Source organism: Centroberyx affinis, unplaced genomic scaffold (assembly GCF_046629955.1).
Source record: "Centroberyx affinis isolate AG114_WGS23_722 - 3 ecotype Tasmania unplaced genomic scaffold, CSIRO-AGI_Caff_v1 ptg002764l_1, whole genome shotgun sequence".
Taxonomy (NCBI): Eukaryota; Metazoa; Chordata; class Actinopteri; order Beryciformes; family Berycidae; genus Centroberyx; species Centroberyx affinis.
Window position 1 is genome coordinate 773,131 of NW_027280925.1, and position 26,083 is coordinate 799,213.

General features: G+C 40.0%; 1 protein-coding gene across 8 annotated transcripts; it reads left to right on the forward strand.

Moving 5' to 3' along the window:
* The first annotated feature begins 4,084 nt into the window (after positions 1–4,084).
* On the forward strand, positions 4,085–22,255 carry elavl2 (ELAV like neuron-specific RNA binding protein 2). Of its 8 annotated transcripts, XM_071535755.1 has the most exons (8): positions 5,333–5,347; positions 5,525–5,768; positions 12,398–12,501; positions 17,398–17,551; positions 18,868–19,093; positions 19,882–19,920; positions 20,472–20,504; positions 21,925–22,255. In XM_071535755.1, exons 2-8 carry the CDS (start codon positions 5,540–5,542, stop codon positions 22,253–22,255), a joined length of 1,116 nt encoding a protein of 371 aa, XP_071391856.1. In that variant the 5' UTR covers positions 5,333–5,347; positions 5,525–5,539. The 8 variants fall into 8 exon arrangements, with proteins under 8 accessions (XP_071391860.1, XP_071391852.1, XP_071391854.1 ...); XM_071535759.1 differs by lacking the exons at positions 5,333–5,347; positions 20,472–20,504 and adding an exon at positions 4,085–4,180; XM_071535751.1 differs by lacking the exons at positions 5,333–5,347; positions 20,472–20,504 and adding an exon at positions 4,109–4,180 and having other exon boundaries at positions 21,928–22,255.
* The last annotated feature ends 3,828 nt before the right edge of the window (positions 22,256–26,083 follow it).

Genomic DNA, 26,083 nt, shown 5'->3' on the forward strand with positions numbered 1-26,083 from the left:
CAAGGCCTCCAGGGGAACAAGATGCTCCGTACTCAAATGCCAGCACTAGGAGGAGGCTGCTGGCTGGCTGCACACAGTGAAAGCCTTCACTGAAATTTTTGGGGAGAGGCATCTTGCCAAGCTTCCTCTTCCAAGTGTTTATCTAATGAAATATTTCTGCCTTGTGGCACTATCTCCAGCGGGACAATAGCCAATGTTTGTACTTTGTACTTAGAATAAAAGGTGAAACATATGAATTGGAGATTGAAGCAAGACATTTTCCTGAAAAACAATATGTTCTCTTCTGCCATGTTTGTATTGTGATCTGCTGCTTTTCTCTCTGCAAGTGGGAGGGGGGAGGGACTCGTGGAGCAGAGAATTCCTCAGAATTGTAGTTTGGCAAGTGAAAATTTTCTGAATCTCACTCAGGTTTTTGTTATTTCTGTCCTTGTGCCCTTTCTGTCATCTTAACTGAAACTGCAAAGACTTGATGTGTGAAAGAAGTAATGGAGACCTGCTGTTTTTTTTGCAGGCTCTTATTGGTTTCATACTTTGAGACAAATAACAGATAGAAAGAGCAGCAGGAGAGTTCGGATGAGCTGTGAAGTTCAGGCCCACATCATTCCACGACTGAAATGCTTGCAGTGTATTGTGAGTTGGTGTCAACTGCACTTGGCACAATCAGGAAGACTGTAATCTGTTGAAGTTGAAAACTAATCATAAGAAAACTTTTGGCAATGGTTTGATATGGAGGGAGAATTGTTGGCCCACATCAAGACAAGACAAAGTTGTTGTTGGGAAGATGGAACGATATTTCATCTAGTAAGGACCATAAGGCTCATGATATGCTAGGGTTCACTTCAAACTATTGATAGAGTGGTCCTATTATAAGCCATCACAGTAATCATGACTCCGTAATTTATCATATAAATGCGCGCATTAGGCTACATACACCTGTTTTTGTTAGCTGAGACAGGCTAGGTTTAAAATATTAACAGCAGGACTGAAAAACAAAAGTAAATGATTGTGAATAATGTATTTTTTAATAAAACAAAGACCAGAATGGATATTCATGAGACTGGTAAATCTCTCCAATCCATTCCAGTACATTAATCTGACAGGACGGATGGTTGTCAGCTAGCTGCTTGTCCAAAACACCGGCTAGGTGGTGCTGGTACTTACTGTGGGCATCAAGTGTTTGTGGTGATTGGTGGTACCTTTTCATGAAGGAGCTAGCTTGATCTGCCTTATTTGAAATGGCCGTTGGGCAATCCTTGTTGTTGAACCTCCCAGTTGTTGCCATAATATCCCAATGCAAAATTTGTTTTCCATTTGACATGCATATGCACTACAGTGGGCCCATAGTTTCCTCTAATGAATGAACCATATTTCTCTAGTAAAGGGTCCTAACTATGTAGGAGTTAGAGGTGTTTGCTGCAGGGCTCTAGTTTTCTATTTTTGTTAAGGTTCTATAGCCAGTGGGTTTTGACCTTGGTTGAGGGACAGGCTGGGGAATTAATTGAATCAAGTATTTGCACTTGGGCGTTACAACAATGACGCTGAATGTTTTTGATTTTTTTTTTTCTACAGCAGATTGAAAAGCCTAAAAAAATAGCCACACCAGGAATTCATAAAAAAACAAAACTCTCTACTGGTCCAGATGAACAAGGCATAGTTAGCCTGAATGTTGAAATGTCAGGGTAGAAGCATGGATCAGGCATATGGATGGCCATTTTCAGTCATCTTCACAGCTCAATTAATTGATATTTTCAGTTGATCAATTCAATGGAATCAATGGAATGGTCTGTTTTTAGAATGACCAACACTGCAGCTAAGGAGGAAAGGACATGTTTGTCTAACATGTAGCTATGTAAGTAACTGATCAAGTTTTTGTCCACAGTCTTTCCCACAGGTTGCCAATTTACTTTGGTAGTGCAAGGGAGGGTTATTGACGACTTGTTGTTGATATTTCATGTAGTGACCCCAGTAAATCTTTTATTTTTATTTTCAGGCATTGAAGTCTCTCAATCTAGTACATGCTAATCGCTTTGCACCAGTAGCTGACTATTATACTTCTTCTGATTATCAGGGCTATGTTCCACCACTCAGTTTGTGTCAGCATAGACACACTGCATCTCGAAGGAGCACAAATGCGCTGCGTCATAGGTGCAGTGAATTTTGGTCATTGTAGTTCACTAACATGCTTTTGGCACTTGGCACCATTAAATCTTGATTGTTTGAAAACTAAATCGGCGAGAACCGCCAGCTTCATGCATCACGGCATCTGAAATGAGTCCAAAACAAAAATTTACTTGGCGGACTGTTAATTTACCTGGGCGGGCTGCCCAAATATTAACATTGTATGGGAAGCACTGGTCCACATTCTTTCTGCAAATGGCTGCACCAGCGGGTAAATAGCAACAAATGGTAATAAACCTATAGTTTGGAATCTGTGTTATCCGCCAACTTGAGCTGCTTCTGCATTACCTCTGACTAATTTCACCCATAGTTCACATTTATTATGATTCATGTTGTGCAATAGCCTAGATTGAGAGGATGAAGACAAAGTCAGAAGGGTCAGAGATATAGATATATATATATATATATATATATATATATGAGAGAGAGAGAGAGAAGTGTATTGAAAACAGTAAAAAGAAAGATCCATAAGGTAAAAAATTATTAAATAAATAACATTAAATTGAACCACAACAAACAAATGACATCAGAGCCAGAAAGACAAAATATCAATCACTCTATACAAGTAGAAATATGATCTGGCTCATTTAAAAACATTGTTTCATTAAATTTGCATATGGAAAGTGGGGTTCAGTTTTGTATGAATAATATAGCAAAAGTGTGTTTAAGAATAGCCCAATTATTAATTTACAATTAAGTAAATCATCACCTTACTGCTGTGTAAATAAGAGATTGTGCACAGTTGATTGATTGGCCTAAAGCATTTGTTTTTCAACCAAACCGAAGCAACCAAAGTTTTCAAATGCAACTATGGATTTCAATGTCAGGCTGTTGCCAGTGGCAACATTCTCTGTCTTGCGCTTTTGTACTCAGAGGAGTGGGTTGCAGCCATTTATTTGTGTACTCACCTTTATTACCCTTAATATTGAACAATTTGAAGCTATTATAGCAAATGTGCCTAAAGCAGTCTGCTCTTCCAAGAAGGCAAATATTAGTAGATGCTGGATTAATCTGTGACTACTGAAGTATTGGAATTTTGAATGATAACATGATTGGCTTATAAACAGGGTGCCTTACAAAATGTCCTGTCAGTGGCCAATGATGCACTGAGGCATGTCAGTTGACTGTAGTAAGATTTCCCATCACAGACAGCCTACGTTTGCTACTATATCAACAAAACTGAATAGATCTTGAACCAGTGTGGCTTGTTTTTTTACCCTGTTTGTTGTGGTGATTTAAGTCAGTTACAAGCCTTAAATTGGTTATTCTTGACTGTTAGGTTTGCCAAGATGTTTGTTAGTAAGCTCTGGCTTCTCATCTCACCTTGGCGATTTCATGTATCCACATGTCATTGGTTTGTTAATGGGATCATGGGTAGGTTTTAAGATCTCTGGGAAATATGCAGATTATTACATTGTTAGAGGTTCAAATGTACAAGGGTATGCAGTGTTAGTGCTTGGTGTGCTTCTTTAAACTTGGTTCACAAATGCAGGATGTGTGTCAGCGTAACTCAAGCAGTGGCTCTATCTGCTGGATGTGGGCAAACTGAGCAGACTGATTGATTTGTGCTGTCCAATTTCAGTGCACCTCTCTGTGAAGCACCCCCCCATCCATTTTACTAATTGCCATTCCTCATGCTTATTGTCCCTGTTCTTGTGGCCAGGTTTCTCTCTTAACTGAACATTTCTACATTCCTTGGTTCCGCTGTTTGCTCCTTGCTGAAGATGAATTGTGACTAAGTGAAACATTGCCTTTTGCCTCTCCCTGGTTTAAGCCAATCTGCATGGACAGCCAGTTCCAAAAAAATAGCCACCCCCCTCCTCCCCCCAACAATGACATGTGATCACCACTGACTGTTGCTTTTGTTCTTGTTGATCTAACATGAAGTACTTTTTGTGTCCACATTTGCAGACGGCAACTCCAAACTAACATGGCAGTCAGACTGTGCGATGTGGCTTCTCTGCTTAGAAGTGGTTCGTGGGCGGCTGAGCCTTGGACTGGGGTCTGTGGCACTTCTTTCTTGAATTCATTTGATGGCCAGAAGGCCTGCTCATTGTCTCAGTGCTCAGGCCATACCAATGACGTTAGCTGTCAGTCATGTTTGGACGTTCAAATCAAATTAATCACGTGTTCAATTTTGAATTTATGGCACGTTTTTGGGTTTTGTGTATGAAAAGCTCCCAAGTCGTTCATATGCTATGTGACTGTATTGGTATGGTCTAAAACTGTCTATTGTCACTGTTCAAATTATGGCTCTATGGCCTCCGTGCACAATGTATTTGTCAAAATGTGATGGAATAATATGGATGGTGGTGTGATTAAACTGACCTGCATTCTGCACATTGCTGGATATGTTAATAAAGGATGACTCTTCATACATTAACTTGCTGCTGGTTGCCTTAACATGTAGGATTTCGGCTACAAACTAATTACCATATTGCTCAAGGCCTGTTGTCCGATGCTAGTGTACTGATGGCTGCAGATTGGCGCTGCTATAGGCTCTGCTTTTCCAGATAGGCTATTTTTGCTGAATGGAATGTTTCACTTGGCTGCTACATTTACCCTTGACAGATATTTTTAAACACATCACGTGCCAGTGTTAATACTGCTTTATCAAGTGTTCGTTTTTGACAGATTATAGTAGAGCGTTTCTTTGCCTCTTCAGAGTAGAATGTCTCATCTGTCTTCCTAGAAACAAGAAAAGCATTAATGTTTTTTTTTTTTTTTTAGTGATACAACAGAAATGGAATTCAATGAGCAGTCTTTTTTTTTTTTTTTTTTTTTAAACCTGTGGTAGCTCTAACCAGTTCACATTTGGCTAAATATCAAAACAAAAATCACGAAAAAAAGAAAAAAAGCTTCACCGGCTGTGGCTCCAGATTTGCAACTTCACAGCTCATTACACCCTTTTTTTTTTCCAATGTTAGTGACCTGTAATATTGATCTTGAGTTCTACTGTACTGCACCAAAATATTTTGCTCTAAGAAAAAGTAGTTGGATAAAGGACAGCAACCTCATTCATATGTTAACGGCCAACAAGAATAAACAGAACAAAATGTTTTTAAATGTCTTTTTTTTTCTGACTATAAAAAATACTCTTTACTTATGCATTGCTCTCTGGAGCTTAGTTTTCTTGATATAATGATGTTTTGCAATGAGGTTGAAATAAGTTCAAGTTTGATTGAACCGCAAATTGTAGTTATACATCACTCTGCCAACAAAATTAATACTCCAACAAAACAATGTCGCCATGTGTGAAGAGCATCCTTTTTTAACACTATCTCTTGCTGTTTTGATTATCTTTAATTAGCATGTGGCTCTGACTTGAGTTTTTCTGTCTCTTTAGCAGGTAATTGCTGCCATGGAAACACAGCTGTCCAATGGGCCAACTTGCAACAACACGAGCAACGGTCCCTCAACAATCTCAAACAACTGCTCCTCTCCTGTAGAGTCAGGGAGCATAGAGGACAGTAAAACTAACTTGATAGTCAACTATCTGCCTCAGAACATGACCCAAGAGGAGCTGAAGAGTTTGTTTGGGAGCATCGGAGAAATTGAGTCCTGTAAACTAGTTCGAGACAAAATAACAGGTAACGTACAGACAATAACTCTTTATGCTGCTGTGGCTGGCTAATAGTTGGGGCCCAACAGATACTGATTGCTCTGATATTATTTCCATTTATTTATTTTACATTTACAATTGGGGCAAAATGAGATTTCAGCACGATTACTTGACCTTTCAATTCTGACAGGGTCACATTTAGACCTGATCTTGGAGAAGAGTAATGTTGAGATAACCTTCTCCTCCCCAACTATTAACATCGAACCCAAGTAATGTATCAGTTGGGCCCTACCAACAGTATTGTCCATGTCATAAGTTTTTACTGTTTATGCATGCACAGTATGTGAATTCCCTTCTATGTATTTGATCTCTTTTGATCTCTAGCATCATTAATTATGGAACTTTGCTTTTTACCCCCAATGAATGCTTAATTTTGAAATCCAGCCAATAGTGAGGCAAAAGGAGGCTCTTAGTGTGCAGAATGTTATTAGATGCCGTCTTCACACGGTAACATTATGAAACCTACCCAGCAGCAAACCAGATTGACTTTCTCCAATGAAGACTGATTTAATTGTTAAATATACTGGTTTAATTTGTAGTGTAGTACTGTTGTGCATCCTCTACTGAGCCACTAGCAAAATGGTATTGTAAAGAAATGGGCCTCAGGGAACCTGAACAGGTACTGTGGAATATAGGTTTCCTATTGAAAGAGACTGTTTCCTTGGTTCTTAATTACAGAGTTGGAGCACCTCCAAGGAACTCTGTGGAGTCAAATTTCAATCGAATATTAAGGTTCCTTATATTTGGGCAGGTCGATGCAGCTGGTAGAGGCACACGCTGACATGGCCTCTCGGACGTGAGCGGGTAGATAATGGCTGAGGCTGCTGGATTCTTACCGCTTGCTGTGTTGGTCAAGGTTACCTAGACCTTCCCCCATCTGCTTCTTATAACGCAGTCTGACGGTCAGGGACCTGGGCCTTACTAGCCTTTTGAGGAGGAATAAGCATCTGTTTCATTTGCATTTTTCCCTGAAACATCCACAGCCTCAGTTTAGTGAACTGGTCTCTCCCAGTGAACAGAGGCAGGAGGCTGTTGGGTTTGTTTGAGACGCCTTCTTGAATTGAGTCTGTATTCCTTTTGTAATTATAGATCATCTTTGTATTTTGAGACACCAGTGTAGTCCAGCATCATTAAATGAACATGGAAGATGTGCACACAACCACCTCTGGCTTTAAAATATTCATAATGTTAAATGTTTCACAATGCTTATGTATAGCTGACCAGTATTCATAAGAGTCCATCTTTTGCGTGTTCCCTACTGTTCACTGCGACTAGTAATGGCTTTTCCCAAGTCTGAAAATGTAAATGCTCTGTGTTTAGCATGGATGTGTCTGTGTTTATTTCCTAGAACAGGGATTCCCAAAGTGTGGTGCTCGCACCCCTTAGGGTGCTCGAGCTGCCTCTAGGGGGTGCGCGAGAGGAAAAATGTAATGGTGGTGTAATAATTACACCATTACACTGTAATTTTTTCAAGTGGGATTTTTCACTAAATAAAAACATGAAATTTAAAAATTTCCTTTGTAAAATTTTAATTTAAAATTAAAAACTTACATTTTAATAAATAAATAAATGGTTAATTGTAATTTAACCTTGATGCAAATTTTCTTTAATGCGGCTGACAGCATTTTTCCCCATCTTCTCTCATGATGGGCCTATCTGCCTCTGAGGCTGTGCGTGCGTCCTCGCCCTCACCCATCCTCTTTGCTCTTTAAAAGTGACGGCTTGTGCGTAACTTTGTTGTAATTTATTGAAACTTTGTTGCAGTTTCATTTGAATGTGAGAGCTCTCTTGAATATTTTCTGATTTCTGTTCTGATTATTTGTGCATGATTAAACGTGATGCTTTTAATGCAGCTATAAATAGGCTATGTTGCGTTTTTTTTTGGTTTTTTTTTAAGGTATGGGGGATTGGGGGTGCATCAATCGGGTCATGATGTAGAAGGGGGTGCGTTGCCTAAAAAGTCTGGGAACCGCTGTCCTAGAACCACAATATATTAGCTTTCGTGAGGCTTTCTCACCACCCTTAAAAAGACAATGCCTATGTTAGGCTAATTTATAGTAAAGAACTCATGAAGTTTAACACCATTATTTTGTGTTGTACAGTTAAAAAGTAAGTGGTAGCTCAATTGGAGTGCCACACAGCCAATGCTGCTTTATATACAAATCTAAGCTTTCATATTTTATCTTTCTGTAAATTAAAGTGGCATCAAGGTGTAGAAGGAAGGGGGGCGTTCTCATTGCGTGTTCATGGCTGAATTTAGGTGTTTGGCATGTAGTGATGATGAAAGTAGTTAAGTGTTGAGCCATGCATGCAAGATAAGCATTTGATTGTTATTTTGTGAAATGGGCTGAATTGACAAGTGATCCTCGTTTGTGTTGTGCATGATTGAACATAAACATGCTTGATAGGCTACATATTTAGCAGAGCAAGTGTGAAAGTAGCACTGTAAATAATTTAAGTGTTGGGAACTAAATGAAACAAGCCGTTTGAAATCAACCTAGAGTGAAAAGGACTTGAGGCGGTACTTGAAGCCCTCACGCATCTCAAGTGAAAAAGGTGACGTTCACATGAGATGTAGATAGTGGGGGAGTAGAAATTTACTTTTAACGGGTATTGGCTGATTAATGGCTTAACTAAACCTTTGTGTTGGTCGGAGCAGAAAACATTTTATGTCTATAGACCATTAATTTTCCACCAAACAAGATTTTTAGGATAGGACCTCTGAAATCAAGGTTGCTAATTTTTAAAGTGGCTGGCAGAGTGAACAAACTTGATAGACGCAGCCAAAATTTACCAGCAAGTGACTGGTGACTTCCACCTTGGTGCTGGTGCTGTATGCATGTCCGTTTGTTACTCTATTTAGGGATTTAGAAGTTAAATTTAAATGTTTGTGGTTGGCAAGAACAGATGTAACAAAGTATAAATAGATCTATCAGACTGCTTGTCATTGTAGTTTTGCTTTGTTTTGATGTTTTCTTTCATGTTTGGTTTATTGGTAGAAGTCAGTCAGTTGTTAATAGTGCTGTCACTTGAATGTTAAACAGTTTTGATTGAGTTTTTTTTTAAATGGGGTTTATACTGTAAATTTATATGTAAAATTATTGAATAATAGTATCTGCCTCTTTGAAACAACCTGAACCACCTACATGGATTACCATTGTTATTTTTCTCTATGATAACATGACATTAAAATATCACAATATACTGTATCTCTGGAAACCCAATGCATAGCTAACTGGATTATATTGTTTTCTGGACACAGTGGCGTGGTGGTGAATAAAAGCATATTGTTGGAAGTGCATTACGCAGAAGACTGCTTTTGTCAGTTCTGCTCTTCAGGGCTCTAAATGTTGCTCTGGTGCTCAGAAACTGAGGGACACCAGCAGACGTTTATTTGCACCCCAAAAATTTAAGGAACACCTTACTTTATTTGTAATTTAGATTTTGTTGTTTTGAAAAGTGAGAAATAAAATAATTACGATTTTACATTCTGTATATACCAGATGTCCAAATATGGAAATTAGAAACATACATCAGGATTATGTCAAGCAGTAACATAAAGTACATCAAATGTATATCAGTTGTTTACACGGCTTCCATGTTCTGTGCCCTCTAAACATCACATTTCGGCAACTCGGCTATTATAGAAAATCCCAACTGTTGAGTCAAATCGAACTGGCAAGTAGGGCAATGTGCGTGTCTATGAGTGGCATTGCGCTCATGTTCACCTCATATTTGAGTATTGGGCAATTTTACACATCTGTGACAACTTAAAAAAGTGTTAAGTTACTGTCTAGCACGCGTTACAAACACAGGCAAGCAAGTGTGGAGCGTAGAATCATAAGTTTCACTTTTGTTTTCACAACGGGAGATTCTGTTGGACTGGATGAGATGCAACGGGAGCAAGCTCCTTTCTATTGCACTGGCACAACACTAAAACCAAGTGTAGGTAGATAGGTCTGTTTGATGCAGGACTCCAAAGGCTCCTGACATCAGTATGGTGATCAGAGGTATTACCCGTATTAAAACAAAAATAACCATATATTTAAAAAAAAAAAAAAAAAAGAAAAAAAAAAGCCACTTGGAAAAGTGTGTTTTCCACAAGCGTCAACTGCTGGCCTCATTGCCGTCTTATGAGAGGAAGCCTCAGGAAGGGGATTTGATTTCAGACAATTATAGCAACCGTTTTGAGCTAAACATAGTCAAGGTGACGTTTGATCGGCTAGCACAGATAACAGGTAAGCCATTGCCATGCTCGCTCTAAAGAAGTTGTCAGATTGCATCTCTGTATTTCAATTTGGATCGCATTTGCAATTAATATGGTTGCACTTTAGCCCTGCTTTTAAATCCCAACCCTGCATCAGAAAAATGGTTTGTTCCTGACTAATGAGCAGTATAGTTTTCATTGTCATTGTTCCCTACGGATGAGTAGTATATTTTGTCATCCAGTGATTATGCAGGTTGCATTATGGATGGATGTTGTACCTGCGTTGCATATCAGCAGTAACTGATCGGCATGCTATCAACAATGAAGGAAGCCAATTAAACTAGTATTAATCTATCCCTATTTATTTTTTTTTACCAGCAAAAGTTTGAATTCAAACAACTCTTCTGGCAATGGTTTCAAACTATAGGGCCCTAATTTTATTCAAGCCTTGAATTTTATTCAAAGCCTTCAGGTCATTTCATGTGGATGGTGTACTGATTCAGTTTCAGCACTGCACAACCCTTTAGACTGTGTTGCTTTTTCGTCTCTCCCTTGGCCCTGTGGCAGTGTATTTAAGCCAACCTACATCTGTGTGCTGGTGCTACGTCAGATGTTAAGTAATCACCAGAGAGCTGCATGTCTTCCTCTTAGCTTGAAATGCTGTTGTATTGCTGCTGCTGCTGCTGCAGCTTACCCTTGACGTCTCCTTCCTACCTCTATGGGCAGTGCTAGTCTTTAGCCATCCGCTGTTCAAAAGTGCATCCCACCACGTGTCCTCCACCTCTTCTGCCAGCTGCAACTTGGGAGCCTGTTATGCCTTATAGGCAAATGTTTAAGTCACAGTTTTAACTCAAGTAGTAAATGTTGAGACGTTCCATAGGAAGACATAATTGTAAGCATGCACACACACCATGTGGAAGAACCCAGTGAGGCAAGCTGTGTTTGCCCTCCAGGCTTAAGTAAAAGTGTCATCTCACCAGCTCATTTCAAAGGCTCTGCGTGTTTCTCCTGGCTATAGTGGTCCCCGAGATGCTAGGTGAAATTAAGTTTATGAACTTCTCTTGATCACAGCTGAGGAACCCATGAGAGCAGTGACTCATGCTGGTAAGCCAGATAAAGCCAGTATGGATGCATGTAGGCTATTGGGTACCAGCGGGGTAAAGCTAATTTGCTAGCAGTGCTGCCAGTGCCAAGTTGAAAGTTGGTTGCAAATTCTTATTTTCCATATTAATATAAATATTTATCTGCATACTTATTTTACACACACATATTTGCATATGTTACAGCCTGACAGTCCAAAATATGCAAAAGCCAGTGTGGCTTACAAAAATGCAAAATGGATATAGATTTAGTTCACCAGTCATAGAAAAAAGATGGTTTGATTGGGAATAATTTATATAAGTGGGGGACGAGTGTGTACCCATGTTGCAGCTTTTTCTCCCCCCCCCCCCCCCCCCCCCCCGTTTAGCTATGTCTCTCTGAGTATCTTGAAGAGATTAATCTTGCCCCATTAATACCATAATGGGCAAAATGTGTTTTGAGGTGAATACTCTGCAAACTCAGCCACCCTCCACCCCAGTTGAGTCCCTCTTTACCCATGGGTTTGTTCGATGTAGACGTTTTTTTTTCCTCCCCCAGGTGAACCTTTCTTGTAGTAATAATGTGCTTAAAAGTGATACTGTGGGTACGTGAAAATATTATCTTCCAACTGATCTTGTACAAAGTTTTTAAGATAATTCAAGTTGCTTATGTATTAATATGCTGAAGTTGATTGCGCTGGTGAACTTGACCGGTAGTGGAATTGCGTAGAGACCCAGCAGTGTGGGTGGAGGAAATTGAATTGCCTCTGTGCACATAAAGAGTGGGTGTCAATCTATTGTACATTTTAGAGATAAACTGTAGAGGGAGGGGAACACATTGAGCCTCAGCTGCTGCACTGTGCCTGAGATGAGTTGGTGTGAAAGCAGAGGAATCGCCTGTCGGTGGTAATTTAAGACATGTTTGTCAAGGAGTTGGCAACAGACTGTAGGTTCTAAGCCAAATAGGCATTTGTTGGAGATGGCCTTGTGGCCTCCTGTACTCTACATACTCTGCTCTTTGAGCTTTAATACAAAGGAGGAAAGGGTTTGTGGCATGCTTTAGCTGCATAAGGAGTAAAGGCACTGTTTCTGTATCAACAGATTCTGTGTCCCAGTGGCATCAATGAAATTTGCCATTTTTTTGTTAAGTAAAACTGCATTGTTGGCATCCAGCAATGAATTGTGAAAGGACGATGCTGTACATGTGCTCCTATAAAGTGGTAATACATTTTGACTGTGTAGTTTGCATTCATTCATGTAAAACTACCCTCAATTAAGTATGGTTTTGTATTTCTGGTTTTATTATTGCAGGGCAGAGCCTAGGTTATGGATTTGTGAATTATGTGGACCCGAAGGACGCAGAAAAAGCCATCAATACCTTAAATGGCCTGAGACTCCAGACCAAAACCATCAAGGTAAGATGTCATACATGTAATGGACTTTCATTTTAACATATGTTGCCATTTTTATTCTTTGATTATTTTGTTTTTTGCAAGAGATTTTTTTTTTCCCTTTTCCAATAAGATCACCTAATCAGACAGAATATCCTAATCAGATTCAAGCTGCTTAAATCTGTTTCCATTCACAACAATTTGCAAAAATTTCATACGTACAATATACATCCAGATCTCTGGGTTGGAGTCAAAGCATAGTGAGGGAGGAGAAATGAGGGGAGGAAAGGGAGCCTATTGTTAATCTGGGCACAGGCAGCTTTGCCTGGGCCTCAAGTAGAGCAGAACTGTTTCTATGGTTGCATGTGCTGTAGCACTGCTGTATGATGCCGTTAGAGGGAGGTGGCTGTCATTAGCATTCATCAGGCAATGGCTGTGTCTCAAACGGAAGGCAGCTGCCTGCTGCCTTGCTGCCTAGCGAGGCAGTGTCCTTTGGAGGCAGCGTTTTTGCATGAACGTACCTGTAAAGGTATCTGGATTAAGACGGACTTCCAAGGCAGCAATGCGTCGCAACGTCATGACATCGCCAAATACCGGCAGCTGCCGTCTGTCAGTTACAGCGGTTATACTGCCACCTGTTGGTCATTTGGAATAACTGCTTATATATTTTTTAGTGATAGTATTAGTATAAATTAGAATTTTATATAGATTTAATAAAATAGCTATCGTTAATACTATAACAACCACAATAGTGTAAAGTATTACAGAACATTTACTAACGTAATTAAATATTTAACATGCAATTCAAATGACATATGTTCAGCAACTACTAGGTTTACTTTTCATAACCATTTCATTACTTAGGCTGCAATATTTTTTTTGCCTTCTTACAGTTTTAAATGTAGGACTTTCACTTGAGTTATACTGGTAGTTATACTGCAATTAATAGGCTATTTCTACTTTTACTAAAAACATTTCAAGTACTGTTTCTGCTATTAAATAATCAACCATTTTTATAATGATTTTTGTACTTTATTTACATATAACATAAATATATAACCAATAAAAAATAACTACATATCTACATAACAAAACACAATTACAGGAATGCAACTATATATAATAGTTATATATACAATAGTTATACAATAATAGTTATATACACAATATACAATAACTAAACTATATACACAAAAGTCGATGGGTGCCATTGATGGATGTCACATCTGCATCAAACCCGAAGGAGAGCCAGAAGCTTGGTCTTATCGGAACCGCAAGCTGTTCCCTTCCATCCAGCTGCAGGCTGTATGTGACCACAGAGCCAAGTCCAGTGATGACTTGTCGGTTTCCCTGGCTCTGTGCACGACTCCAGGGTCCTCTGGCACAGTCCCTTGTATCGGCGAGGGGTGTATCCACCACAGGGTACCTTCCCTCTGGGTGATGCATGGAGAGGCCCATCTCCCTGGTGACACCTTATAAAAACCCAGTCAGAGGAGTATGTGAAAGGATTGCTTGCGATAATCCATTTTAAATAAATACTTACCTGGCTTGACAAGTTCAATGCCCATCATGCTAGAGCTTGCTCTGTCTTTGAGCCAGCATTTGGCATGATGAAGACCAGGTGGAGAGCCATCTTCCTCCATGCCCTGGAGGTGGACACCACTTCGTCCCTGATGTTGTCACAATTCTGCACAACATCTGTGTGAGCAATGGGGATGTCCTACTGGTGGAGGATGGAGAACCTGGCGAAGAGGAAGGAGGAGATGGAGAAACAGTCAGTGGCAGTGACCTGAGAGACCAAATTGCTGCTCAGCTGTCTGCCTTGCAGGACCACGTGGGCGACCATGACTATTTAAGTCTTTTTTTTATTTTTTTATTATAGGAGTAATAGCAGTTGTAATGGTAGTAATAACGGTAGGAGCAGTAATAGTAGTAGCCTAGTAGTAACAGTGGAGGTAGTAATACTAGTTGTAGCAGTAGTAGCAGTAGTAGTAATAGTTTAACATTCAGGTTACTTCTACAACATAATTACTGTCTGTTGAATAGCCAACTGGTAGAATTTAGGGATGGGAATGTTTTCACTCCTAAACAACAAAAAGTGCTTTTGTCAGCTCAACTTACTTCCATCCATTCAAGGCGCTGTTTTTTGCCCTGTGAAGTCTGGACCAGTCTGGACCTGCATCTGCCGGACCTTAATAAATGCAGTGGTATCTTCCACGACCCATTGAAATGGTGAAGTTCAATAATGGTTAACCAACGATCAATCAGTGCGTTTTAAATAAATAACATTTTAGCCTATACAGGCTTTTAGGCTATAATTCAATGGTCTGCTTAGTAAGCTAACATAACGGATAGGCTAACCTCAAAAAGTCTGTTTTCAGTGAATCTGAAAGTTGGAACAAATTTCTTAAATAAGCATTATACATCAAAAGAGAATGGATATTCAGTGACTAAACTCTCTATTTTGCGGTAGAAAAAAAATCTGAGGTTAAAAAAATAACAATAACTTACATTTGTACACGAACTCCGAGCTGTTGCTCACCATTTTTGTTTCTGTCGGCACAGTGGAGCGGACACACGGGATTGTGAGATATCTTGATCAATGAAGGATACGTCTATGCTGCCTTCAAAACCGGCCCAGTTGGAGGCACCTCAGCAGGCAGCATTTTTTGTAAATATTCGATTGAGACATGACTTGATGCCTCCCTGCATCCGAAGGCTGCCTGATTAGGCAGCATTTTAGCCGTTTGAGACAGAGCCATTGGCAATGTAGGACTCGATGTGCTGCTGGAAAAACTCATTTGCTTCATATAGTGAAGTAGGACTTGTGGATGGTGGAGCCAGATTATTAGATGTGATATTTTCCACAGTGGCCTTACAGGGAACCAGCCGGATCTTTCCCGAAGCTGGGGCTTTAGGGGGAGAAAATGGCTGTAGGCAAAAATGTATTTAGTGATAATAAATTGATCTTTGAGTGGCACCCAATTGTGCGCTGCATACTTGATTACTTTACATTTATATTGAGACTGGAAGATGTGGCATGTTTTGAGCTGCACCATTTCATTTGCATGAATCAAACAGAACACAGCTTTTTCTTGTCTCTACCTCTTCTCTTCAGCTCACACCTCTGAAAGTAGAACATGGGAGCATTTTTTTATATATCACACATCATCCAAAATTCTCCAGCTGCTCTGTCAGAAGTGCAAATAAACCCCAGTGAGGTAGAGGAATATACTTTGCAAATATTAGCATCAAATGAAGTGTGAAGGTGAGACTGGGACGGAGGGAGGTATGGGGAGCAGCGAGGGAGTTGCTGGGCTGTGGGGAGGGAGCGTTAGCTTCACGTTCACCTCGTCTGCCTTCCCTTCAGGACAGGAATGGGGGGAGTTGTGAGGGGGGCGACCGAGTGGGGGTCTCATTGATCGGGGAGCACCAAAAGGGATCCTATTTGGAGGTTTAATTAAAGCGAGTGAATTTTATTGATACAATCCATCGGGTAAGATTGCAGAGAGGGGTTTGGTGGAGGACCATTTAGCAGGTCTGACACTGTAATTAAATACGGCGGCGGTGCACTCCAGATAATAGACGGCCCTGTCAAGAACCTGCAGCCACCAGGCACAGGGAATAGCAAGATGCGGCAGAGTCAGACTCCGCACTGTCCACACACACACACACACACACACACACACACACATAAACACATCCTCACACATTAACTCCTAGATGTAGGCGCTGTGTGTTTGTGTGGGTGCTTGTGCCTTCATGCGAGTTTCTGAATGTCTACATGACTCTCAAAAAAGGATGGTGTGCCGAGGAAAATGAATTTATGACTACTCAGGGGTGTAATGATGTATTGATCCACAGCACCTGGTAGATGACTATCTGGTCCCCCTCCGTTTTCTATTACTTGCCTGTGTTTATGGACAAATGTTGATTTATGACTACGCTGGACGTTTATTTAGCCCAGTGCCGGGGCGCCAGAACGCCCTTTCCAAATATGTCACGGCTTCAGAAAAAGCAATGGATAAGATTAGTCGCAGAGTGGCTACTTTGTTACAAGTCACAACAACACAGGCATTGACTTGAGTAAATGGATTCAGTAGTGCCATAAATGCTTTATTTTGGAAAGTTTTTACCAAACAATCATGCTGTGTCTGTCCTAGAAATCCCCTCAAGCCTATAAACAAAGATATTTTTTTTAATATATACATCTGCACAGAAACATTCACTGTTAGTCCCGTTCTGCCTGTTCTCCCTCTTTGTTCAGGCATGTTGGCCTTTATTTGACAAAACATTACAGGATCCATCAGAGGCGATTTAGGGGCACTTATGAATGTTTTGTTTGTTTGTTTTTCCCATCATTGTAGCTAGTAGGTTATCATAGTTATTACAGCATAGTGTTGGCTTAGTGCAGTATAGTTTTATCACAGCATGCTCAGTCCATGATTCGATCTGATGCACAATACTAGGTTCACAGTACATTATCAAAATATAAGAAATGAAATTGAAAGTAAGTCTCTTATGACAGCATATATTTAGGCAAAGGTAGCATGTTTTGCATGATGCATTAGTCATTTTCTGACTCCATATTGTCATTATTGTCATGCTATATTGTACGATGATTTGCTGCATGTACAACATCATGTGGTCCACATAACCAGTCCATTTGAGTTTACTTTTTAATTGGACCTGAGTTCGTTAAGGTTAAAGTGCTTGCGTTCTCTCTACCAGAAATAGGCCACAGTGTCTGCTCTCATCTGGTAGTCTGAACAAATGTAACCAGAAATTTGATAGCCTACCCCCTCTCAGCCAGTTCATGCTAGAAGTGTGTGAGTGTATTACTCTGTGCAGTGCTGAAATTGACTATAATTTGCTGCACAAGCAAAAACCAGTGGTCATGTGAACGGTCTCCTGCTGTAGGTTTCCTATGCGCGTCCGAGCTCCGCCTCCATCAGAGATGCAAATTTGTACGTCAGTGGCTTGCCAAAAACCATGACTCAGAAAGAACTGGAGCAGCTCTTCTCTCAGTATGGACGCATCATTACCTCACGCATTCTGGTGGACCAGGTGACCGGTGAGTAGAACGTGACAACAGTCCCCCTCCCCCCACTGTTTTTTTTTTTTTTTATTATTTCCCACCCCCCTTTTTCACATCACATCGTTCCTCCCCCTCCTTCGCTCACTGACTCCCTGACAAAATGCCATAGCCAAGCCCAAGGAATACATCAGAGGTGGCAGTATGTGGTCCCCAAAAATGCAATTTTCCACTGGAGGTGTTCATAAATATGCATAGATGGATAGAATATGAAATGGGTGTGAAGTAGCAGGACTCGATGCCTGGTAATTTCTTTTCTCCTCTCCAATTTCCCCCACTGCCCGCGCTTACCTTCTCTTGCTCTCCCTCCCTTTCTCTTCCCATCCCCAAGGTGTAGCTGCAATGCCTGTTTCATGGCAAGAAATAAAATGCATTTAGAACAGTTATAATCTCCATTTCCCAACTGCCATGTGGAAACTGAATCCTTATGAAATACTAATAAACAGAATTTTTCACCGAGCCATTTCCCCAACGCTACTTCTGTCCCTACCTGCTGCTGCAACGTACAATGTTCTTTCAGGCGAGGATTAAGGAAAAAGCTTCCATATGTCATTTGTTGTCAGGGCAATTTGCGTTACCTTTTTTTTTTTTTAATACAAGACCACCAGTGCAGAGCACAGAAAAAATACATAAAATGACATTAAAAAACGAAAAGAAAGAAAGATATTGAGCAGTCACTCTGGTGACACCAGCTTTCAGCTGCCCGATCACATTATACGCCCACATTTGTTATTTGTGCTCATGTGCCATTCGACAGTAATTGCAGGCAGGCAGGTTTTTTTTTTAAAGCAGAATGGGCCCATATGTTTTTTAGTTGGCCTTGTTCTTCCTCAGTGAAAAACTTTTTGCATGCACTATCGGCGGCTTATCGATCACACATTAACATCTAATAACTATGTTTGGATAAAAGAATATTTATTTACACATGGCTAGGCCAGCAATGTCATGCATCCATAAGAACAATCTGTTAAACATATATTTAAATTTTTACGGTTTTATTTACATGATTTACCATTGTTAGTAGAAAGTACTGGAAAATTCATTGTTTCAGGGTTAGTGACTGGATTGGTGACCAGATCATACTGTTAAAAAAAATTAAACCGGTAATCGGAATCGGCTCCAAAAGACCTAGTTTGCTGCCCTAAATTGCCATATTATATTTTGCCATATTATCATTGTTTAAACTCCTCTGATGTGTGTCAATGAATTCCACCATGCAGGTCGGTGTTGAATGTTGGCATGTCTGTCCGGAGGCACTGAGTGTAATAACCATCTGTTCCGTGTCCTCTCCTCAGGTGTCTCCAGAGGGGTGGGCTTCATCCGTTTTGACCGGCGAATTGAGGCTGAGGAGGCCATCAAGGGTCTGAACTGCCAGAAGCCACCCGGCGCCACCGAGCCCATTACAGTCAAGTTTGCCAACAACCCGAGTCAGAAGACCAGCCAGGCGCTCCTGTCCCAGCTGTATCAGTCACCCAATCGAAGGTACCCAGGACCCCTCGCACAGCAGGCACAGCGCTTCAGGTAAAAGGGGCACACCAAAAAAAAAAACCCAAACAAAATCTGATTAGAGCCAAGTCTAGTTAATGCTGCTAGTGATATTGAATCTATTGACCCTCCGAGGCTATTGAAATTAGCATTTAAATTGTCTCACAGCAGTATTATGAAAATATTCTGTGTTGGAGCTCATCAGCACTCTGGACAGAATAATTCATCTCCATATTCACATTTTAAACTTTGCTGTGTTCCTCCTGTTGCAGACTACACTATTGGGTTTGTGGGGATTTTGTCAAACATGGAACTGAGATGAACAATACTCTGTTGGATAGTTAAGTCAACAGGTGGTTTGAGGTTGTTTTTTTTTTGGACTTTAAAGGCTAGTTATTGGCCATAAATGTGGAAATAAATTCATAAATAAATTGCCTAATCTCAAAATGTCTAGTCTCGTACTGTCTGAAAATTAAGGTTGTTTTCATGTGATGTGCTATGAAAACCAAAAGCCTTGCTTCAGTATTTCCAACCTACCTTCTGCTCTCTGTAGTAAGTGAAGGTCTCCTGTTGGCCATGTTGTGTAGGTAGAAGGTAGAATATTGATAAACAAGTTAAAGTCAGCAGGTTAATAAGGACATGATCGTCTTGGGAATAACTCGAGTACAACAGCTGACTCTACTTGAGCTATGGCAACACAGCTATTGATTCATCTCTGTACCATCCTGAGCAACACTTGTCAAAATGTATTCATCAACCTCATGAAACGCATCATGTATATTGGAACTAATGTATATGTGTGTGTTTGTGTTATTTTTTTTTAGGTTGGACAATCTGCTAAACATGGCCTATGGAGTCAAAAGGTAAATTGATTACTTTATTCCAGATTTCTTACTCTGCTGTAATTAATCTCCTGGGAAATTTCAGGCCTAACATGAGGGAGTTGGGTAGGACATGTCGGCTTTTTCTTTTTCTTTTTTTCCCTTCATGAGTCCTTGGCATTGTGTGTAGGTAGTAAACACTGCATGGGAATAAGTGGCACGGATTCAATATGAGGTTGTTGATCAAAGAAAAATAATTTTGTGTGCGTGCATTAGTGCCCCTCAAAGAACTATTCCTGGCAAGACGGGAAAGAGTCTGAAACTACATTTAGACCAAATTACTCTTTAAAATCTCCATTGCCAACAATACAAATGAAAGGGTGGAAGCTCTTCTTGGTGGGGAGACTTGGCAGGTAAAATCAGTAGTAGGAGAAAACACTGGCGCATATCTGTGCGTGTTGTGTCAGACTGTCGTACAGCAAATGGTGTTCTGAAGGTGTGAGAGGGAGACAGCGTATGAGTTGAGTGAGGAGCAAGAGGGTCAGGGGCGAACACTGCTGGCTGTGAGGTTGATTCACGCTGGCAGGAGAAAGGCCAGTGACGGGTCACGTGTCACCTAGTCAGTGGCCTACCTGCTCCTGTAACCCTGGGCAATCACTTCCCCTCTGACTCAACATACTCTTCCACTGGGTGCCTCTTTGACCCCTTTATTTACAGTGCCACAGATTAAATATGACGAAATTCTGCCATTCACACAGAGCTGGATTCATAAGATTTAAAAGCATGTTTGTTTTCATGCTTTTAAATATGCTGCTGCTACAGTGCATTTCAGATTTTCTTTTGTTGGCATGCTGTCACAGCATCATTTCTAGATTAAAGCATTGTCTACACTGCTTGTCTACATAACAAATGGCAGAATTTTACAATCTCTTACTTGCTATTGCACAAAATTGCATACTTGTATTTTGAGCTCCACCCTCTTTACCTTGATCTATTATGGACAATCTTGTCCTGTTTTAAACTTTGTTGCGTCAGACGCCTTTCAGGGTTCACCGGGATAGCAGTTTGTCTGAGCTCAATTTCATAGAATACCTTCCTAGAGCATGATTGAAGTTCAATCCCCAAAAAGCTCAAAGGCCCATCACTGGCGACAGTAGACTTGTGATTTCTCTTCTCTCCTGCTCGTTGGCTGACGTCTTGGTTGCCAAATCTCTCTCCGAGTCCTTGATGCTGGGAGCACACCTGTCATGGTGGATGTTCCCTGAGAGGCCAACTGGAGCAGCTAATCTCATGTGACACCTGCTGCAATAATTCATGGCCTTTCCATGCACTTTGGATTTTGTTTCTTCAAACCGTAAAACCACATGTACCAAAGATCAGGGCTTTTGTGTGCCTTTTATATTGTAGTCTTGGCACAAACTCCATATTTTATATGGTTCTTTATTTTCCATTAAAATTTGCCTGTTTATAAGTTTTTTAGGAAATGACCCTATGCTGTGGTGGAAATGGTCCATTTTGGAGATCTGTCATTTTATACTTGAGACAGACCAGGTCTTAGGCACACAGTGAGCGCAGAAAACTGATTTAATAGGCTACAATTTGCTAGTAAGGAGAAGTTGGATTTGAAATCTCTAGCTTTGATATTGGAGATCAGTGTGAGCACCTTAGCTACATCTCTTGTCTGTTTAAACCTTCTTCATGTGCTGCACAGTTACGATATGCAGCTCAACTGATTTTTGACAAGGCTGACTTCATAAATAATTGCCTAGCTGAAGAGCAAATATTCAGACTTGGCATAGAAGAACTTGATCGTCTAATGATTTATGGAAAAGAAGTTTATGGAATGAAAGGGTTTTTAACACTTGTATGTTAAAGTGTAAGAGCGATGTAAACAAGACTCAGAATGAAGTAGGGCTACCACTGATGCCTGTAGAGACTTGTCAGATTCTGTTGAGCTTGTCGACATGATCTCTTGTCTTTAAAAAAGGCCTATTAGCCTTCGCTTTTGGTCTTGTCTTGAACCGCGCTGTTTCTGTGTTTTTACAGCAGGTTCTCCCCCATGGCCATTGACGGGGTGACCAGCCTGGCTGGCATCAACATCCCCGGGCACGCAGGCACCGGCTGGTGCATCTTCGTCTACAACCTGGCTCCAGACGCAGATGAAAGCATCCTATGGCAGATGTTTGGGCCATTTGGTGCGGTCACAAATGTCAAGGTCATCCGTGACTTCAACACAAACAAGTGCAAAGGGTTTGGTTTTGTCACCATGACTAACTACGACGAGGCAGCCGTGGCCATCGCCAGCTTGAATGGATACCGCCTTGGGGACAGAGTTCTGCAAGTCTCGTTCAAAACCAACAAAACGCACAAAGCCTAATACCCGCTCAGATTGTTTCTAGAAAACTCTGCAGAAAATGGGAACAGAAAATGGAAACGTACCGACCGTAAACTTTCTACATTAGTAAAAACATCTTTGTAAATCAGTGTTACGAAGGAAACGATATTTAGCGTCCAACAATGTGATTTTCTTTTCTTTTCCTTCATTGCTAAGCTTTGAATCTTCTTGATATACTTTATGTTGAAACAGAAAAAAAATACTGCAGGTTTTCATGCCTGTGATGTTGCATTCTCTTGCTGTCTTTACAGATGGACCTTCTAAAATGTTACTAATATGTTTTTGTCATTTTGTTGCACATCTGCTTTGAAACAGTAAGTCTTGTAAGGCTTTGTGTAGTGATTTACTTTGTATTTTTCTGTGTCCTGATTTGCCTTAGGTGCGTTATGCCTTCAGTGGTTAGCAAGTACTTATTTTGAACTATTTGCAGTTTTGTTGATTTTGTAAGTATTCTGTTTATCGTAATATGAGTTGGTTATTGGTTGGCTGCATAATGTTGCTTATTGTAAAATTAATGGAGAAAAGACAAAAAAAATTCTTAAAGCAGTACCTTGCCAAAGAGCTAAGAACCTCTTTGATGTGGGTTTAAAAAGCATCTATTTTTATAAAAAGAAAAATTTGGAGAAACTTTTTACTGGACCTGGAACAAAATATTTTGACTTGGATACTTTGAGAAATATCTTCATATGACACCTTGTGAGCTTTTGAACTTTACCAGAAAGTTTGCAGTGGTTGAAATTTCTGGAGAGATTTATGATGTAAAAGATACCTTTTGAGATCTTTGTATTATCTTTAGATTCTAGAATCAATGGCAGTGCTGGTTTCATTTGTAAAATCATCTGTGGGTCGTCCCATCATCCTGGTTGTTATATGACTAGCAACTCGCTTTCCGATTTGATTTGGAAACGGACAAAAATACAAAGGTTTGTTCGCAAAAGTGCATGCAAAATTATAACGTGGAGATATCTTAAAAGGTAAATGGGGGATAAAAATCAGTTCTTCCTAAAGGATTCCCTTCAGACAGAGCTCATGGTGTTTTGTGGTGTACTTACGCTATATCATTAGACTGATTTTGTCTTAATATCAACCAATAAGGGTTTTTACCTACTTTGTATGAAAGATTAAGGAGGACAAGCCGATGAAGGCAGCAGCTTAAGAAAACTAGTTTGAATGAGGAATAGAACGGATTACTCCTGAGCTTAGAGCTATGTAAATAAGTCCTTTTTTATGTTGAGTATTTGGCAAACTTATTTTGGTTCTAGTTTGGACTCCATTGCAAAGTGCTTTTTTTCTTTAAGGAGTATGTAAGGTATTTTCATTTTGGATATTGCCTTTTATTTCAGTCGTTTCCCTTCAGTTGAAATACTTGATTTGTTGTCCTATGGACTAGCATTACAGTGCATCAAATTTGTTGGTTGTTTGGTCTGTAGATAGTCTTGCTTCGTAAAAAGGTATTAAGAAACTATAGACTTTTTTTTGTTTTTGTTTTTTATATATAAACATTATAGATATATATATTTATGTGGTAAAGAATGGATATAAACCACAGTTTTGAACTATTTGATTACCTTTTTTTTCATACTCATATATACGTAATGCATATAACCTGTCTTTAAAATCGTAAAAAGGTGTATATTGCTTTATTCACTTTGGGGAAGGACGGTGAAGCAGTTCCATGACCATAGCAAAATGGGTTGCAAGAGTTTGACTAACAACATCTTGCTTATCTCGAACAAATGGAGGCTGGTCAAGCCTTAGATGCACTGAATACTGCACCTGCATCCTGCTTGGTATTTAAACCAATTACTAGTCATGCTTCCCCTTAAAATGAGCAGTGTGCTATGCATTATATAATTATCTTTGCAACTGCTTTTTCTTGTTTATCTATTCCTTCTTTGGGTTACTTGTAAAAGTTAAACTTTAAGTCTAGATGAGTTGTGATACTTGCTGCTGTGGGGTAGGGGCTGCATTTTTCATGCCTGACCATCATTAATGAAAGTAACCTTTTCTTTTTGTAACTGACAACTTATTCATGATGATTGGGGTCTGACATTTTGTGCTACAATTTGATGGCCCGGCATGAACAAATGTTCCCTCCCACCCCTCTTATCTCAATTCTTAATGTGAGAATGATTATTTATTTGAAGTTGTACAGTCTGACTTGGTTCACAGCATTTTGGGAATAGAATATATCTTTTGTTGAGTATTTAAAAGGATGTACATGTTCTTTACTTTGTGTTTGGATACTTTGGATTTTTTCCATGTTCAGTACATCAATAAATAAGTTGAAGGGCAATGCAATTTTGTGAATGAATCCCATCATTACTTTTTCATCATAAAAGAATGCGTTTTGGTCTTGAGGACTGTAAAAGTAGGGTTGGAATCAATTTACCTTCAGCCAGTTGAGGCTGTAAAAATTGTGATTCATAACCACCTTTCTGTCTTTTGAAGTCCTTAATATTGCAGTTGCTGGAACTATTTTCAGTTTGTTTTTTGTTTACTCCATCCCTGTGTAGAGGTGTGAGCTTAAGCACAAATCACAGCCACTATCATTCTGTTTAATGCAATTAATTGCTCTGCTCTCCCTCGATCTTCCCTATTCACTTCAAAGTGGGCCTCTTCGGAGAAAACCCTCCTGTTTTTACATCTAGATATAGCATTTCCCAGTGTCCTGAGAATTCATTAACCAATTGCTGTGGTTAACTTCTTGATTGAAGTAGACATTTGACCACTGACTCCTGGTTTGAATGTTTAATGTTTTTCAACAAAAATCACAGGTGATTTTATTTATTTTTTGTTTTATGTGAAATGTACTGACATAACCTATGCCAATAACTGAATTGTACTGTATTGAAATGCAGAAGTTGGATTGGGGAATCGCGTTGTAATTCCTCAAGTTACTGCAGCGCTTTGCATCTGATTCAGAAAGATTCTTATTTCCTTTTTTTATTTTTAATGAAATGTTTGCATTATATCTCGCATCTCTATCCCAAAGTAGTAATGCATCATGTTCCTTTTTCTGGCAGTGGGTTTCTGTGGTCATGGTTGCTACAGATGTCGATTAATACTTTTTGATGTAAACTTGTATCTGACACCGTAGCCGACGAGATTTTTCCTTTCTACTGCACCACAACGAGGAAGAGATTGACGTGAATAAATACACAGCATTTTACTTGAAATTTTTACAACAGTTAATTGGGGCAGTTCAGGCGCCGGCTCGAATGTGCTGTCACAAAGAGCAGCGCAAGGCTTGAAGGAAGAAGCCTGATATAGAGTATTGATTTTCCTTATCTCATGCTCCACTTGAGGCCGACAGCCTTGGCGAAGATGAAATGGCCTGCTTTGAAGTGCGCTTCCCTACTGTGCAGCCACCTCACACTGCCCGACTGTCATTTTAAGGGGCATTGGAAGGACGCAGACGTGAGCCAGTGAAGCGACCACACAGCGTTTTTATGAAGAAAAGCTCTCTTAAGCGTCCTGTGTTGGAGAAAAAAAAGAGCTCCAGCCCGACACTTAATTTAATGAAGACAATATTTATACGATGCTCAATCATGTGCTCATTCTGCGTGGCTAGCTGAGGATAAGGGGTCTAATCTGTGCGCTGCTTAAAAAGCTTTCAGTGCTTTAAAGAGTCTTTCTGATATTTACTGTTCCATTAGCCTGCATGTTAGAGCACAAGTAATCTCTCCTGATGGTCATTTTTAGTGTGAAAGGGACCAATTTTTTCACTTGCCGTTCTGTTTTAAAAGCGTCCCTTTTGTCATTTTTTGGATTCTGTGGCACTTGTCGGTGGGTTTGTTGTGCTTTACG

What these genes read in the sequence shown, in the direction of transcription:
- elavl2 (XM_071535759.1), top strand. Translation starts at nt 4,109, where the DNA reads ATGGCAGTCAGACTGTGCGATGTGGCTTCTCTGCTTAGAAGTGGTTCG. An exon ending in CAGCAGGCACAGCGCTTCAG is followed by an intron (nt 19,094 to 19,881) that starts GTAAAAGGGGCA and finishes ATTTTTTTTTAG; the next exon opens with GTTGGACAATCTGCTAAACA. An exon ending in ATGGCCTATGGAGTCAAAAG is followed by an intron (nt 19,921 to 21,924) that starts GTAAATTGATTA and finishes GTGTTTTTACAG; the next exon opens with CAGGTTCTCCCCCATGGCCA.